Source organism: Poecilia formosa, unplaced genomic scaffold (assembly GCF_000485575.1).
Source record: "Poecilia formosa unplaced genomic scaffold, Poecilia_formosa-5.1.2 Scaffold242, whole genome shotgun sequence".
In the NCBI taxonomy this organism is placed as follows: Eukaryota; Metazoa; Chordata; class Actinopteri; order Cyprinodontiformes; family Poeciliidae; genus Poecilia; species Poecilia formosa.
This window is the reverse complement of record NW_006800181.1, coordinates 848,396-864,091: the sequence shown is the minus strand read 5'-3', so window position 1 is coordinate 864,091 and position 15,696 is coordinate 848,396. Positions and strand designations below refer to the sequence as shown.

Below are 15,696 nucleotides of genomic sequence, written 5' to 3'. Positions count from 1 at the left end.
AAAAACACCAACTCTGGTCCTGTGGAGGCTGAAAACAGGTTCCATGTTCATGTCTTAGTAAAGCTGAGACCTTCGTGCTATGAGTGACCTACACTTTCCACAGATGCAGGCTGCCACATATGGATAAAAACCACGACTGGGAGATTCAGTGTATACAAGCAGTGGACTTCATATGGGAAGCAGTGGGTGTGCTCCCTGCACCCCCGTAAACAGCAGAGGGACTCTGGATTCAGGGGGAACTCTTTGGCTTTGTCCGTCCGACCGGCCTCTAAATTCTGACTCATGTAATCTTTAAATTCTGGGCTTGCCTAACTCGTAAATATACTCAGATTACTTAATAAAAGTACGTACTCATCAAAGTTGATCTCATAGAGTCTTCACTTACGCATCCCACAGAGGCATATTATGGACAACTCCAAAAATATTCCTCAGAACAGTTCAGACTGTCACCTGGGATTATGCCCAGATATTTGTAGATGTGTCACCATCTCAATGTAATCTGTGGTTGTTGTGTGACAAAATTCCAACTACCATGAATATTTTTTCAAACCACTAAAGCTCTGCATTATGCCGCCCAGGTAACAGCGTGTATCCTGTTTTGTGGCCAGACTTTGACATATATACATTTGGCAACAGCTGTGGGGTTTTATGGCTTTGTTTTATTTTTTATATATATTTATAGATCCTCTGGGCTCAGAGCATCTGTGCACGCTGAAGGTAGACAGCTTTCTTGCAAGGGATTACATCTGCTTTCGCAGCTGGTGTGTTGACAAATCGACGCGTTTGCTGCAGCATCACTGATAGAGCAATGCTCAGCACCTTTCTCACAACACTCCTTTTACTGTTGGTCATCTCAATGCGGAGGCTTTTGGATAACCATATTATCCATCCATCCATCCATTTTCTGAACACCCTTGTCCCTAATGGGGTCGGGAGAGAGGCTGGGTACACCCTGGACAGGTCACCAGTCTGTCGCAGGGCAATAACCATATTGTACTGCTATTAAATGTGTGAGTCTAAAGAACCAGCTTTATACCGGTGTGTTTATGAAATAATCGTCCAGTATGTTCAATGCATCAGTATGTGCAACCACTTCTCTTCCGTTTGCCGATGCTGACTCGGGGATTCGACTGCGGTCAAGCCTGAGATCATGGAGCAAAGGGTTTTACAACAATCAGTATTCACTGAAGTGTTGCTTTGCCCGTGTGCAGCAGCACCTCACTGATTGCTTTGGTTTATACCGTTTTTCTAATCTGCCTTCATACTTTTTGCAGTGACCTTGTGTCTCTTGTATCTGACTCAGCTCATTTCTTTATTTTTTTTTGTTGCTAAATTTCATCTCATCCTCTTCTGCCCCATGCCTCACATCCTGCTCAGTCTCATCCTATTCTCAGGAGCAGCATTGGTAATGATGTTGCTAGTCATTGTGTGGATTTCTCCAATGTCCTCAAAAGGTTTACACTCACACTTTAACTAAAAGACCTCAGTTAGTGACTTGGTTCCAAAGGGTAAGCTTTTAAAACTGTGTCCACTTCATGGGATGTTGAGCACACAGCGGCTATTATCCTTCTTCTGACTTTAGCTGTCACTAGAAAGCTTTTAACCAATCAGAATGATTCTTTTTTATTTCCAGGAAGTCATTTGAACGTCATGTGTCAAAGGTGCAGACTGATGTTGTAGCTTTACTCAAATTCCTGGAATCCAAGCACATGTATTTGTTTTATTCTTTACTTTTGCCGACTGCCAGGCTGCTTTGCTGTAGTTTGTATTTCATCACTTTTGCAATTAAATGAGCCTGCAGCAACTTTCAGTCTGTCCATTCTCATCAGTGGTATTTTCCTGAGACAGGGTTTAATGGGGAAAATATTAATGTTTTTACACTGAACTCCATTTTTATTTGCTGGATGCTTTTTTATGCAACAACATTCACTTTTTTTGCTGCCTAAATCATGTGCCCCTTTTTCTTTTTTAGGAAGAGACAGGAAGGGCAAGGGGGGGAAAAAGTACAGATAAAGAGTTACCTAGAACCAGCTCTGTTCTGGTTAACCATTATAAACCAGTAACAAGGGTTTAAATCAATCTATCCACAAACAGAAAACCAGCGCAGTGATGTCAGACCATCAGTCCAGAGCCCTTTTATCACACCATTAAAGTAATCGGCTACTGAAAATAACAGCATGTACTCGTTTCATCTTCTCTTCTGTCAAAGGGCGGCTAAAAATTGGTGTCCTTGAAAACACTGTGTTTTTTACAGCAGGCAGGATTATTTTTTAGAATTACATTGTGAAGGAAATAACATACTAATCATCAGTTTTAAACTGATTAAATATCAATCTAAAAAGGAGTTTATTTCAGAGATCCATCCTTTTGCAAAATTCAGAGAGAGGTAAATGAGAACTGTATGCTACAAAATGTTTTTCTTTTTCACTATGACAATATTGACACTTCAAATTGAAATCAATGTTTAAATTGGAAACAATTCACCAAAAGAATCAGAAGCATTTTTATTATGAATTTCTCTCATTTTACCCATTAATTGAATGAAGTAACAAAATAAAACATGACAAAATCCAAACAGAAGATTTAAAAGCAAACTGAGAATGAATGTTTTGAATGATTAACTTTGATTTTTTTTTTTCATTTCAGAAAAACATTTCACCAAGAGGAAACGACACATAATAAAAAGTAGAACTTGCATATTTTCTAAGTTTTTTAATACCTTACTACCAAACACACATACTGTAATATATGTGATACATCACTTGTTTGGTGACTATGAGTATGAAAAGGAGAATGAGGAATAACATAATAACATGATGTAAAGCTCAAAAAGACGATTTTGAAGGCTTAAATCAAAACTACATGGGTTCTAAACACTGAAAACAAGATGTGTGGATACTGTACCCCTCTGTTTTTTTTTATGAGCTTTTAATATTTACATTTACAAAAGTGCTAATAATGTGACTCCATTTGATTTTCCCATGTCAAAGCCATTAATGGCTTAAAGCGGACAGGTTTTTATCAAATACATTCCCATCAACCACTTTATTAAATGCAGCTGTTCAATTGGTTGTTAAAGCAAACCTGATTCCAGCCAATTACCAGCCAACTTCATGCACTCAGGCATCTGCCTGTGTTAATGTCAACAGGCAGAGAAGTACAGGCAAAATGGTTTGGTTGGTGGGCTACAGCAGCAGAAGACCAAAGCGAATGCTGCTGCTGTTGTCAGCTAAGAACAGGAAGCTGCAGTTCAGCTTCACCAATATTAAGCAATAACATGTTTGAAAAGTATGTCATCGGTCCAATAAGTCTTAACGTGGACATGACGTTTAGATGGTAGGATTAGGATTTTATGAGTAAGTTTTAACCTGTCCTGTAATGTATTATCACTTCAGGCTGGTTACTGCACTGCGGTCCAGTGATCTCCACTAAATCTCAGTCCAGTAAGCAACAGAGTTTTACTTTGAGATTTTAATGGCTGTGCAGACAAAAAAGTTAAAAGATGATGCCGTGATGCAAAAATGGACCAAAACCCCAGAGGGAAGCAGCATGTTGTTGAATTGATGCCACAAGGAATTAGAGTTGTGGGTTCATTGAGGTGACGTTGAGGTGTATCTAATGTTACAGTGGGAGGTGAATAAATTGAATATTTTAAAAGAGAAGCTTCAGCAGGGTAGATCTGAGTGGGTGCAGTCACATTTGATTTTCATTTAAGGAAATGCAACAACTGGGGGTTTCTTTATGGGACTTTGCTGCTGAGCATTGAGAGTGCAATTTGTCCGTTCCGTGAGCTGCACAAATTGATTTTAATTACCTTCCAGCATACTGGCACCTTACACCAGCGGGAGATGATTATAGATCAGCATCCCAGTGGACTGTAAAAATCACATGTTTGTGTTTTTTTTTTTGTGTGTGTGTTGCTTTGATGGCATGGGGAAGCTCTTCATTAGCTAAATTGCTCTGTAATATTTTGAGTACTGAACTCTCTCTGCCCCTGCTCTTTCCTGTTTCTGTTTGTCTGGTTTTATCCACTCATAAATAGTTGCATTTGGATCCTGGAATGAAAGAAGCTGCTACCAGCGTGATGAGCTTCAGACCTCAGAGTTATCTAAGTGAATAGATCCTGCTTACGTATTGAGGTTATTTTCTTAGACATTATATCCCAACCTTACAGTGTAATCCAGAACCTTGGACTTTGTTCATTTCCAATTAGCTATGAATGGAAGTACAAGAGGAGCTGCTAGAGCAATACAATCCCTTTAAGAAAAACATTGTTGTGATCTTTAGACTGTTTGGACTGTAGTTATTCCTCTTCTGATCATTTCTTTATTGTTGATTTTTCCCCCTCTTATTTCTTGTCATTTTAGTTCACCATTTGTGTCAGTTCATTTATTCTCATCCAGTTCATGTAGCGCACCAAGTGGCCAGGGGGCACCATAAAATCTGTGATTCTATTATTACAACAAAAATATTACAATAAAAATAGGTGATGCAATGTAATAGATATAAGGCTAAGCAACACAAAAGTAGCAAATCCGCTCCAGAAAAGTGACTCTCCCTCCATCTCCCCTGTGGTGCAGCGCTTCAGTCTCGATCGGCAGACGCAGTCTGTGTTTGGTTGTGGCCTCGAAAAGAGAAAAAATTAGAACAGTTGTTTATTTTGTGTTTACTAGGTTCAGGGTTCATTCCCTGTTTTCTTTCTCTCTTCCTTCCCCAGGTGTTTTCAATCATGTAATCTCTCCTCTGCTCTCGCTCTTTCTTTGCTGCATTCACTCATTTCTGATAGTTCTGATCGTTCACCACGTCTTCATCAGTGTATGTGCTGCTCCCTCTCTCCAGGGTTGTTCACTGGCTCCTTCTTCTCATTCTTCATCGCAAACATTGATAATCTAGGCTTATTAATGTATGTTTCTCATTTGGATTCCTTGGGCTACTTTGTTTCTCATTATGAGAAAAAATTTGTTTCCTTTAAAAGCATCACATTGGTGGAGTTTCATCAACTAATTTTCAAACATTTTATATTACCTTGAATCATGATGTTAAGATTCATCTTTTCATGATTGAAAACTGTCTGACTTGGATCTTTCTTTAATTACTTTTCTGTCATGAAAAGCCTAAATTTGATAATGATAGATTTGTAAAAACAAGAGAGCGCAGACTTTTTATAGGACGTGTAAATCAGGTGGATTTGTGGGTGATTAGGGTTAACCCCGGGAAGACGCCAGTGTGTCTGAGTGATTGACTATGAACCATTTTCCTCCACTGGGTTACCTCAGGGTTGTGTTTTCTTCAGGAGCTTCTGTGCAGTACAACACATTTTGAAGCTTACAGATCAGTTACTGTCAGCCTGCTACAAGGAGAAGATCACACACCTTGTCAAAATGGTTTTATTCTGTTTTCTCGACGGTTCCTTTTTAAAACTAAACGTCTCCAAAATCAAAGATCTCTGCATAGACTTTCAAATGAATCCTCTCCACTGACATCCACGTTTAAAGGGAAGCTTGACATTGATAAAGACAGGAAAAGCAGCACATCGAAGACTGCACTTCCTCTGCACAGTGTGTGTCAAATGTTGATGACCACTTTCCATTGACATGCAATCAAATATTTACTTTTTTTCCACATCTCTTGGTTTGGCAACCTCGGAGAAAAGAAAAATCGACAAGGTAAAATTATCTCCACCAGATCTGACAAACTGTATTGAAGAAGGCCACACAAAATGCTAAAGACATTCACTGCATCTCTGATCACCCTCTGCATTGTGAATCTAAGCTCCTACCATCTGGTAACAGATTCATACATCCGAAAGCAAAGATCAACAGATGGAAAAACTCTCATTACTCAGGTAATTATTTAGTTAAAACGAAAAGCTAAATAATTGCTTTTCATTTACCCTCACCTTTTTAGAGTGATCATGGCTGTAATTGCTTTTTCAAGGCAAAATTTCCTACAGGGACAGTTATAAAGTGAAGCATACAAACAGCTATTCTAAGAAGGTTTCAAGTGTTTGCTAGTCAAAGGGAGTAAACACACAACATCATGACCGTCAAGAAACACGAAGTTTATGCTATTAAATAATATCTGAGCACCTCGGAGGGCAGTGACCAACGCGTCACACAAAAGTGGAAGGAGTGTGGCACAAATGCAAAACAAAGACATTGTTGTCAACCTAAACCGCATTGCTGGACAAGGAGAGCATTAATTAGGGATGCATCCAAGAGATCCATTTATGGCGCGGATGGGAGACTCTGCCGTCAAGACAATTATTCATTTAGGTCCACAAATTCTCTTTTGGGAAGAATAAAGTCACTGTTGAAATAAGGCCAGATGAAAGGGTTGTGATTTGTTGATGCAAACTGGGTTCACATGCAGAGGTGTCGAGTACATGGTGATCTTTCGGTGAAAAAACTGATAACAAGCAAGAACTTACACCCAGCCAGGAGGACACCAAAACGCAGGAATAAAAAGCAACCGGGTACATGGAGGAACAGTACAGGGAATAATCAGGAGGAACCAGCAGCGAGGGCAGGGAAAGGTGTTTAAAGACGGTGAGGGTGAATGCTGGATGATTAACTAACAGGCTGGAGGAGTGAAAGAGGAAAGCAGAAGTCAGACAGAGGGTGAAGAGAGACAGAGACACCAGGGGGCGAGGGAGAAACAGGAGAGCTATAAAACTAGACACAAGTAAACTGGAATAACTAAGAAAAAACTAAACTAAATTAGAACGATGATGAATGATAATCAAACTAGAGTCGAGTAATCACACCTCAAAACAACCAAGAACCCTGACAAAATGTCCTGTTTGCAGTTTTCCACAAGTCATATAGGGCACACAGCAAACATATGGAGGGCAGTCCTCAGTTTGCATAAACTGAGAACTGAGACTGTGAACTTTCATGCAATCAGTGCTGCTGTTAGCCACGGTAGTGGCAGCATCATGCTGTGCTGGAAGATAGGAGCAGAGTCTCAACACAGAGCCACAGCTCAAAACTTACACTAGACTTAGGCTTCTCAGGCCACTGACCACTTTTACTCACTCTGCTACTTTCTTCGTCTACTTCTCTCCAATTTGCATAATTTGCTGTTATTTCAGCTGTTAACTTTATGCTTTTTTTCTTAACATTTTTTTTCTCTTCATAGAAGCAGCATGTGGTCTGACCTTCTGTTTGGTAACTTCCTGGAGCTGAGATAATGCTGCCAGCAACGAAAGGCTCTCCATCTCCTGCTACTAACATTTTACTTTTCATTAACATAGAAAGTTCTCCTACATCAGCTCTTCTGTTGTATCTGCTCTGCCTTGTCAGACCTCCAGTCGGTTGTGGCAGATGGCTGCTGGTATTGAGCCAGTTTTCTTCCTGTTAAGAGGTGAGATATTGCAGACAAAAGCATATTGATTTGCTAGAATGGTTCAGTAAAGACCTAAACCTAATAAGATTTCTGCCACACTTTGTACAAAGTTTCCTTGTACAAAGGAAACTTTGTACAAGGAAACTGCAGCAAGGAAACTGCAGCAAAAGGTGTATTGGCTCTGAGTTGAGTAACTACTGAGAATTCAAATTCTTGCTGCAGTTTTAACATTTTTTCTTGCAATTTTTCTCTTTTAATTTAAAATAAATATTTACTATCTCCCATTTAAGGCATTATTTTGTGATGGCCTTTACATAATGGTCTACCCAAGTATCTTATTGTCTTTTATTTTGGTCTCTGCCTTATGAATATGTTTCTGACAAGGAACTGACGGACCAATTGGTTCCAAATAAATTACAGATGCATGAAGCGTGAAAACAGCCTGTCTAAAATTAAGAATTTATTGCCACTGAAAACTAATTTCTTCCTATTCAAAAGTCCCTGCAGCCAGAATCTTCATTCTGCAGCTCACTGTGCCGAGTCTTATTCTGTTCCTGTCGTCAGGATGTGTGAAATATTCTCATAACAGATTCTTCGAGCAAAATGACCTTGTCAGCAGTGGCAAGCATCAGCCTCTGTAACATAATGGCAATCCCCACAGGATGCAGGGCAATTGGTTGAGTGCAGGTGCTTTACTCACACCTACAGACTCTTACACAGAAACACATTTATAGACATTTGCAAACCTTTCCTTTCCACTAAATCTGAAGTCTGACCGGATCTCAAGACTAAAACAGATCCATAGTTAAGTCCAAATGATGTTGATCACATCGAGATTTAACAAACGATCTCAAAACAGCGCCCTCTGGCGGTTCAGATAGGTCTGAAAAATTGTTGCGGATCAGAAACTGCGCGAAAGCTTTTTTCATTATAGGACTTAGAAAACTATCAAATAAACACAAGTTGTTAGAAAAAAGTATTTTTTTTCTGAGTATTTTTTATGGTTTTATTTTCCTGTGCCAACCTTTTTGTAAAGTTGTTGCGGTCTCCGCGACCTGTTTCAACCTTGCTTTGGAGCAACCCAATAACACACACATTGGATCAAATGCAGCTCTCCACACACATACACACACACACACACACACACACGGTCTGGTGCAACCAGCATCGTAATAATTTCCTCCCATGGTGGCTGACACCTGCATGTCCAGGCTAATTAAACACACGCAGCGAGCTCAGAGCAGAGCGGAGTCAGACTCTCTGAAGCTGCTCGCTTCAGAGACGGGATCCGTTTTCAATCCATATCTGTGAGGGTAGCGCGCACCGGAGCGCACACACCCTGCACACCGCATTCAGACTGGGGAAGCTTCCACACACACACCTGGAATCAGGACCAGGAAGGGATTTCCGCTGCGGTCCGGTTCAGGTCCATTTACCTGAGAAATAGTCGGTTTTCCAAAGAGAAAGAAGAAGACGAAGAGAAAACAAAATCCTTGCTTGAGGTGACATTTTAACTAATGGATTTCTTGAACGTTTCTTATTTTTCTAATGGAGACTTAAATTTAACAAGAGGTAAGTTAATTGTTTGATTGATTGTAAGATTAATTTTATTTTTAGTTCTATCAATACGGCAAGGATTGTTGTATTAGGTATTAAAAGTAATGGCATGAGACAACATATAATAATAGTAATAACTAAACCCTTGTTTTTATTTAATTAAAAAATGTTGCATAAATTGTGCAACCTGTTTTGTCACTGTTGACCTATTTTAACTAAAGCCACAAGCATGAAAAAGAAAAGGGAAGATTTAAGTCAGATTTTCCTACCTGGTTTAAGGTATTTAAGAGCAATATCTTATTAAATGTGATATATAAAGGTTTGGTTTATTTTATTTCTTTGGAAATAAATAGATTAAAAGTAAAAGGTCTTCTGTGATAGTTTCTACAATTGTGCAATAAAATAATATACACATGTGGATAAATTTATTGCAACTGCTTAACATGAGAAATTATGTTTATGAAATAACTATATGGAATAAAATCACCAGAGGCACAAATGCCAGAACTTCTTCTGTCAGTACTTTGTACAAATTCTTTGGTCAAAAGGACAGCACTGGTCTTCTCTGTACTTCATAAGGTTGATGCACACAGAGAAAAGGATTTCCATTTTTCTTTGTAGTCTCTAAATAGTCCAGAGTCATTGATTCTTTCTTTTGCCTCCTCAACTCACTCTACAGGATTTCTAAGATATTTAAATACGATAACTGACATGGCCATGAAAATATATCTCATACCTTGGAAACCATTTCTTTCACGATTTAACAGTATTTTTTATTACATCAATCTTAAGCCTCATCTGGTAAAAGCCCATTGTTCAAGTTAAAGTCCCAGAAGAGTTTTGCAAAACCCACGTTTATATGTGATGGTAGGAAAGTACAGACATTTTCCTGATATAAAAAATCAAATCAAATCAAAATTTATTTGTATAGCACCTTTTCAAAGTTTTATCACCAAACATTAGGTTGACATGTAGATGGCATACAGTGGTTAGGGCCCACCAGTTGCTACAGTTAGTTGCAAGTTGTTATCAGAAATTGGTCTATGTTAAATCATATTCATACACTAGGGACACAGCCAGCCATATAATCCATCCATTTTCTTTACACTCTTGTCCCTCAGTGGGGTCAGGAGGGTTGCTGGTGCCTATCTCCAGCTATCGTTCCGGGCGAGAGGCGGGGTCACCCTGGACAGGTCGCCAGTCTGTCGCAGGGCAACACAGAGACAAACAACCACACACTCAACTGTAGGGGCAATTTGGAGAGGCCAATTAACCTGACAGTCATGTTTTTGGACTGTGGGAGGAAACCAGAGTACCTGGAGAAAACCCACGCATGCACAGGGAGAACATGCAAACTCCATGCAGAAGGACCAGGGCTGGGAATTGAACCCAGAACCTTCTTGCTGCAAGGCAACAGCTCTACCAACTGCACCACTGTGCAGCCCCCTAGCCATATAATACCAATTTGAATTCCTGTCCAACTCAAAAACATTACAGATTAAAAGAGTGCTTCATCTTATTGTTCAGGATAACAGTAATTTTGCCACCTGGTACATTTTTTAACAATCATTCCTTACCATAAGATTTTTTTTTCTCAATTTTATGTTGTGTGCTGTTGTGTTGTCTGGTGTGATATGCTTTTTAGTGACTGTTGAATTACACTGAATTTTATTTCTCTGTTCCAATGAGTGAGTAAATGTACATACTGCTATAAAATAATCTTTCAGACGACAATAGAGTAGTTTTCTTAGTACGTTTGAACTGATGCTCGCTGTTTTGTTCCAGCTGAAGATGATGCCCCTCACTGCGGTGCCAGTCTGCCTGTCATCTTTGGCATCATCTGTTTCCTGGGCATCATTGGGAACTGCATCGTCATATACACAATTCTGAAGAAGACCAAGTGTCGTGCCAAGCAAACAGTCCCAGACATATTCATCTTAAACTTGTCGATCGTCGATCTCCTGTTTCTTCTTGGCATGCCGTTCCTCATCCACCAGTTGCTGGGCAACGGTACGTGGCACTTCGGTGCAGCCATGTGCACGGTCATCACTGCCCTCGACTCCAACAGCCAGATTGTCAGCACTTACATCCTCACTGCAATGACCCTTGACCGCTACTTGGCGACGGTTCACCCGATCCGCTTCAACCACATCCGAACACCATACATAGCTGTACTGGTCATCGGACTGGTGTGGGTACTGTCCATGTTCACAATCATCCCTGTGTGGATGTACACTGGTTTGATGCCTCTGCCGGATGGGCTGGTTGCCTGTGCTCTCCTTCTCCCAGATTTGGTCAATGACACATACTGGTTTACGCTTTATCAGTTTTTCTTGGCTTTTGCAATCCCTTTGGTCATCATCTGCCTGGTGTTCTTCAAGATCCTACAACACATGTCCGCCAGCGTGGCACCGCTGCCCCCGCGCAGTCTAAGGGTGCGGACCAGGAAGGTGACCCGGATGGCGGTGGCCATCTGCCTCGCTTTCTTTACCTGCTGGGCTCCTTACTACATCCTGCAGCTCATCCACCTCGGGGTGCAGAACCCAAGCATAGCTTTCTCATATGCATACAGCATCGCCATCAGCATGGGTTACGCAAACAGCTGCATCAACCCTTTTCTCTACATTGGTCTCAGTGAGACCTTCAAGAGACATTTCCTCCGGGCCGTGCGGCCGATCAACAGGAAGTTCAGAGTGAACCCGAGCACCACAGACAGTGTGAGCATGAGGATTGTACCGGAAGGGGCTCAGCAGGAGCAGGCCTCCAGGGAGATGTTGCCCTCCAACGATCCTCCGCAGTGACTCGATAAATATCACTGATAAATCTGTTTAATCCCAGATTTTTTCTGTTAGTCGGGAAAAGCGTTGCCTAAATGTACTCGTTTTTCGTTCAATTTGATCTATATTCACATGAAAGAAAACAAAACAAACAAACAAAAAAGAAAATACAGAATAACACTAACATGCAGATCCAGTCTGAGGTATAAAGGAACCTTGTTAATGGATAAAGCCCACTGCAGGTCAGGGGGTCAAAGGAGACGTGAAAATTATCGAAGGACTTGGTAAAAAGTGTTCCAGTTGTACACATAGAAACGGGTGTATCTCAAATTAGAATATCATTAAATAGTTCATCCACTCAAAATGTGTGGATTTGTGTTTTAGGTGTTTATTTCTGCTGGTTTGGCGGCAGCAGGAAGCCCAGTGTTCAGTTTCTCAGAGAATTTAAGTTTTACTAATGACCAAAAAGGCTTTCAGTTATTCCTGTTGCTTGTGAAGCAGAGGTTTTCGTTGGTCAAATTTTCCTGTGAAAGGATTCGATGTAGAACTCTATGATACTTGTGTAGTACCGGCACACCTGTCTTGGGGTGTCAGCCTGTGTTTTTCTCATGAATGTGTAAGCCATAAAATAACACTTCTGCCATTTTTGGTCGTACATGATTTTCAGTTTTTTCTGAACCTTTGACTGTTCACGGCTGTGGGCTGTGTTTATCAAGGTGGGGTCTTGAATTGTGTCCTTTTGATTGTGGCTACATATCAGTTACTTTAACAGTGAATGTGAAACACAGGCATACAAAAAAAAAAGGCAATGTCGTTTCCGTCTTGCCAAAATCATAGCATCTCAGGGAATTAATTTGACGAGGTGAAGCTTTTGCATTGTTGTGCTTTGTAATATCTGATCAGTCCGAACTGTTCCAAACTTTTGTTTGAAGATGCTAAAAAAAATATTGTTGCTGTTGTAGTTTTTGTTCCATTTTCAAAGCAACAAGCCTTGCAGTGCAGGAACATCAGCCTATTTCCTATTAACTGACTTCAAACTCACTCTGCGTAGCCAAGGATTATAAAACTTGTACATTTTCCTGCAACCACTGCAGTGTTTAAGATCAGATGCACAATGACTGAATACAAATCAAATGCACAGCATTACTAAGCAGAAACTACACTCTCTTTGTCGATAGCTCTGGTGGTTCTAAAGGAAATCAATTGAATAAAAAATAAAGTGAACAAAAGAATTAACTGCCAAACAAAGACGAAGCCAGAATGGAAGCACAGCGTGTGCAAAATGTTACTGTTACTTTGATTAACCCCACTTACCCTGCAAGTACGACTCCTGTACGACCTTTTCAGTTTTACAACCCTATTGAAGGAGCCACTCGTTCTCACAGCATTGCTTCAGTCCATGGAGATTTGTGCGGATTCATGTCGGCACAGTTCTTGTTCTTATATCACGTCATTTCAAATCGGTCAAGATCTGGACTTTCATCCAGCCGTTAAAAAAAATAAATAAAAAATCATGTTTATATTCTGCTTCAGTCAATGTGATTCAGATTGGCTGCCGTATTTGTGATTATTGTCCTGCTAATGTCCCAGTTTGGGCCAGGCTTTAGCAAACAGACAGACTGATGTGATGGACATTACTTGGGAATTGCCATCCTGATTGATGGACAGAATCAAGTGCATCTCCAAATTTGTTGTTAGAACTTTTTCTCTGTGGCATTATGCTAACACACACACACCCATAGGCTTTAATGGATGCAAACAGTCCTGTTTGATCTACCCTGTTTTTCAAGTCCAGAAATAAGCAACACCTAGTTGCTAATTTTCCTCCAAAAACCTATGAAAGCAGCAGGGTTGCACCTGTAGCCTTTCCACACAAAGCTGCTCTTCTAATTTGCTTTTTTTTCCCCTGCAAAGTAAATATTGAAAGTGTTGAAATCTTTTGCATGATTTTGTTCACTGGAGATTGGATTTAAATAATCCCAGAAAGTAAAGACCAGATCACATTTTTTGCAGAAAATGTTTTCTAATATATGAAATTTTGTATTTTTAAATGAAGCTGTGAACAACATAGTGCAATTATTTGTTTGAAGCTGCAGTACACCGTCACCGTTTACAATCAGCTGATTCTTACTCAGTTGTCGTTTAGCCACGCAGCATAATGTGACAGCAGTGACGCTCAGCTCTGTTTTATATTCCAGCTCCTGTGACAAGGTGCATTGCAATGCTAAAAAAAAAAAAATACAGACTTTGATTTGTGTTTGTGTTAACTTTCAACCAGCTGCCTGACTTCTGTGAATGTGAGGTGACCAGGAAGAAAATCTGTTATTGTGTGCAGCGATGCAACTAAAAGAAAAGAAAAAACCCACTTGGGTTGGATTTGATTGCTCAGTCGTCATCGGACAAAGAAAACAAGTGGGAATATTTTTTCTGCTTTATTTGCCGTTTGATCAATTTATTTATTGTGGAGTTGGATTTGACTGTTAGCTTTCTTGTTCGGAGCTTTTCAGGCAAACTGAAATGTAAAAAAAAAAAATTTAAAACAAGTCATACATGACAGATGGTTAGGGTATGTTTTTGTGAGGTATAGCAGAAACAAGTGTTCAACAACATAGTAGAAGGGGGAAAAAAGAATTAACATGTTCTGAATGAAGTGATCAACAAACCAGATTTCACCAGTTTGCAGTTCTTTGAGGAGATGCAGCTGAATCAAAATGTGCCATTATGTGGCGTCAGAGCTGCTTTTACTGAACCGTAGGAAACGGGAACAAACGGCACAGACCGAGAGCAAAACTAGGAACAAAACCAAACATGAAAAGTAAAATTCAAGCCTCATCGTAGGTCAGACATTTCTGCTTGTCGGCTAAAATTGGCTAATTTAAAATGTCTTTTTCACCCATACAAGGAGCACAATCAAACGCACACGACTTTTTGCACACAGGTGACTTGCCCATCAGAGAGTAAAGAAAAAGAAAATATAAGAGCTTAAAGGCTGTTTTTGTGAGTCCATTTTTTTGGCACATTTTATGGTTTTAAACTTTAGACATTGAATATTGTGATGTCTATGTTGTATCTATTGGTGTCTTTTCATGTAATGGTATATGACTTCTCTCTTAAAATAAAATTGTTTTGTTTTTTTCTCAACAGTGTTTTGATTGTCTTAGAGGTTTGTCTGTGTGTTATTGCAAGCTTTGAGTGGATGTTTGTTTTTATTTGGAGATTAAAATCACACAGGCATTGTTTACATAAATCAGAAAGCGTCTCTCTCGCTCTGCCAAGTATTTAAGTGCAGACGAGAGAACAAAGAAAAGGAATTGTGCTTACAATGAGAATAAAATAACACAAAACAATTAAAAAGGCCTCATAGCAACATATGAGAGCTATACGGCTATATTGAAGCGGTACAGGTCAGACTTGCCCACCGTGTCACAACTACAACATCTAAAATCGCTATTTTGGCATTTGTACTGCTAAAAGTTATAGTGCAAGTACAACAAGAACTTGTCTGTTGAAGAAATAAAGAGTGAAATAGTCATAAGCAGTAACTACCAAATGTGTTTTAAGAAGGTGGCAGAATGATTTTATATGCACGGTAGGTCTTTTTCTGTAAAAGGTCAGTGCAGGAGACATTTGGCTGTTCAAATGTGTTTTGTTACGATTTGTAGAACACAGAGAAAAATTCAATAGTATTCACACATCCATGTAGAGTGAAACAAATTATTTAATTTGTATTTGAAAATAGTTTTTTTTTTTTGCAACAGACACAATTGCATATTTCTGCCTTTTAATTTAAAACATCACATGCATGATATGTTTTAATTTAACCCTTTGTGATGTTTGCTTCCCACCTGGGTGTCGTAAAGTGGTTTGGTTGAGGTGACTGAGGATGAGGACGCAGGTAGACCCAGGTTGTGATGAAGATGAATATTTAATGATGAAAGTCAAAGGCACAGAACAACGGAGAACAGCACGGAGGAGAAACAGGCATCACATGACAAGGATCCAACAAGAGCCGAGG

At 39.7% G+C, this 15,696-nt stretch overlaps 1 protein-coding gene across 2 annotated transcripts; it reads left to right on the top strand.

The window, feature by feature from the left end:
- Positions 1–8,448: 8,448 nt before the first annotated feature.
- Positions 8,449–13,922, top strand: LOC103150114 (melanin-concentrating hormone receptor 1). Of its 2 annotated transcripts, XR_001664398.1 has the most exons (3): positions 8,449–8,919; positions 10,690–13,609; positions 13,644–13,922. XR_001664398.1 is itself a non-coding variant. In XM_007569583.2 (2 exons), exons 1-2 carry the CDS (start codon positions 8,865–8,867, stop codon positions 11,703–11,705), a joined length of 1,071 nt encoding a protein of 356 aa, XP_007569645.1. In that variant the 5' UTR covers positions 8,449–8,864; the 3' UTR covers positions 11,706–13,922. The 2 variants fall into 2 exon arrangements, 1 of the variants encoding a protein (XP_007569645.1); XM_007569583.2 differs by having other exon boundaries at positions 10,690–13,922.
- The last annotated feature ends 1,774 nt before the right edge of the window (positions 13,923–15,696 follow it).

Excerpts from the sequence above, each read along its gene's own strand:
- LOC103150114 (XM_007569583.2), top strand. The coding sequence starts at position 8,865 with ATGGATTTCTTGAACGTTTCTTATTTTTCTAATGGAGACTTAAATTTA. Across the intron at positions 8,920-10,689 it reads AGACTTAAATTTAACAAGAG|CTGAAGATGATGCCCCTCAC; the intron begins GTAAGTTAATTG and ends GTTTTGTTCCAG.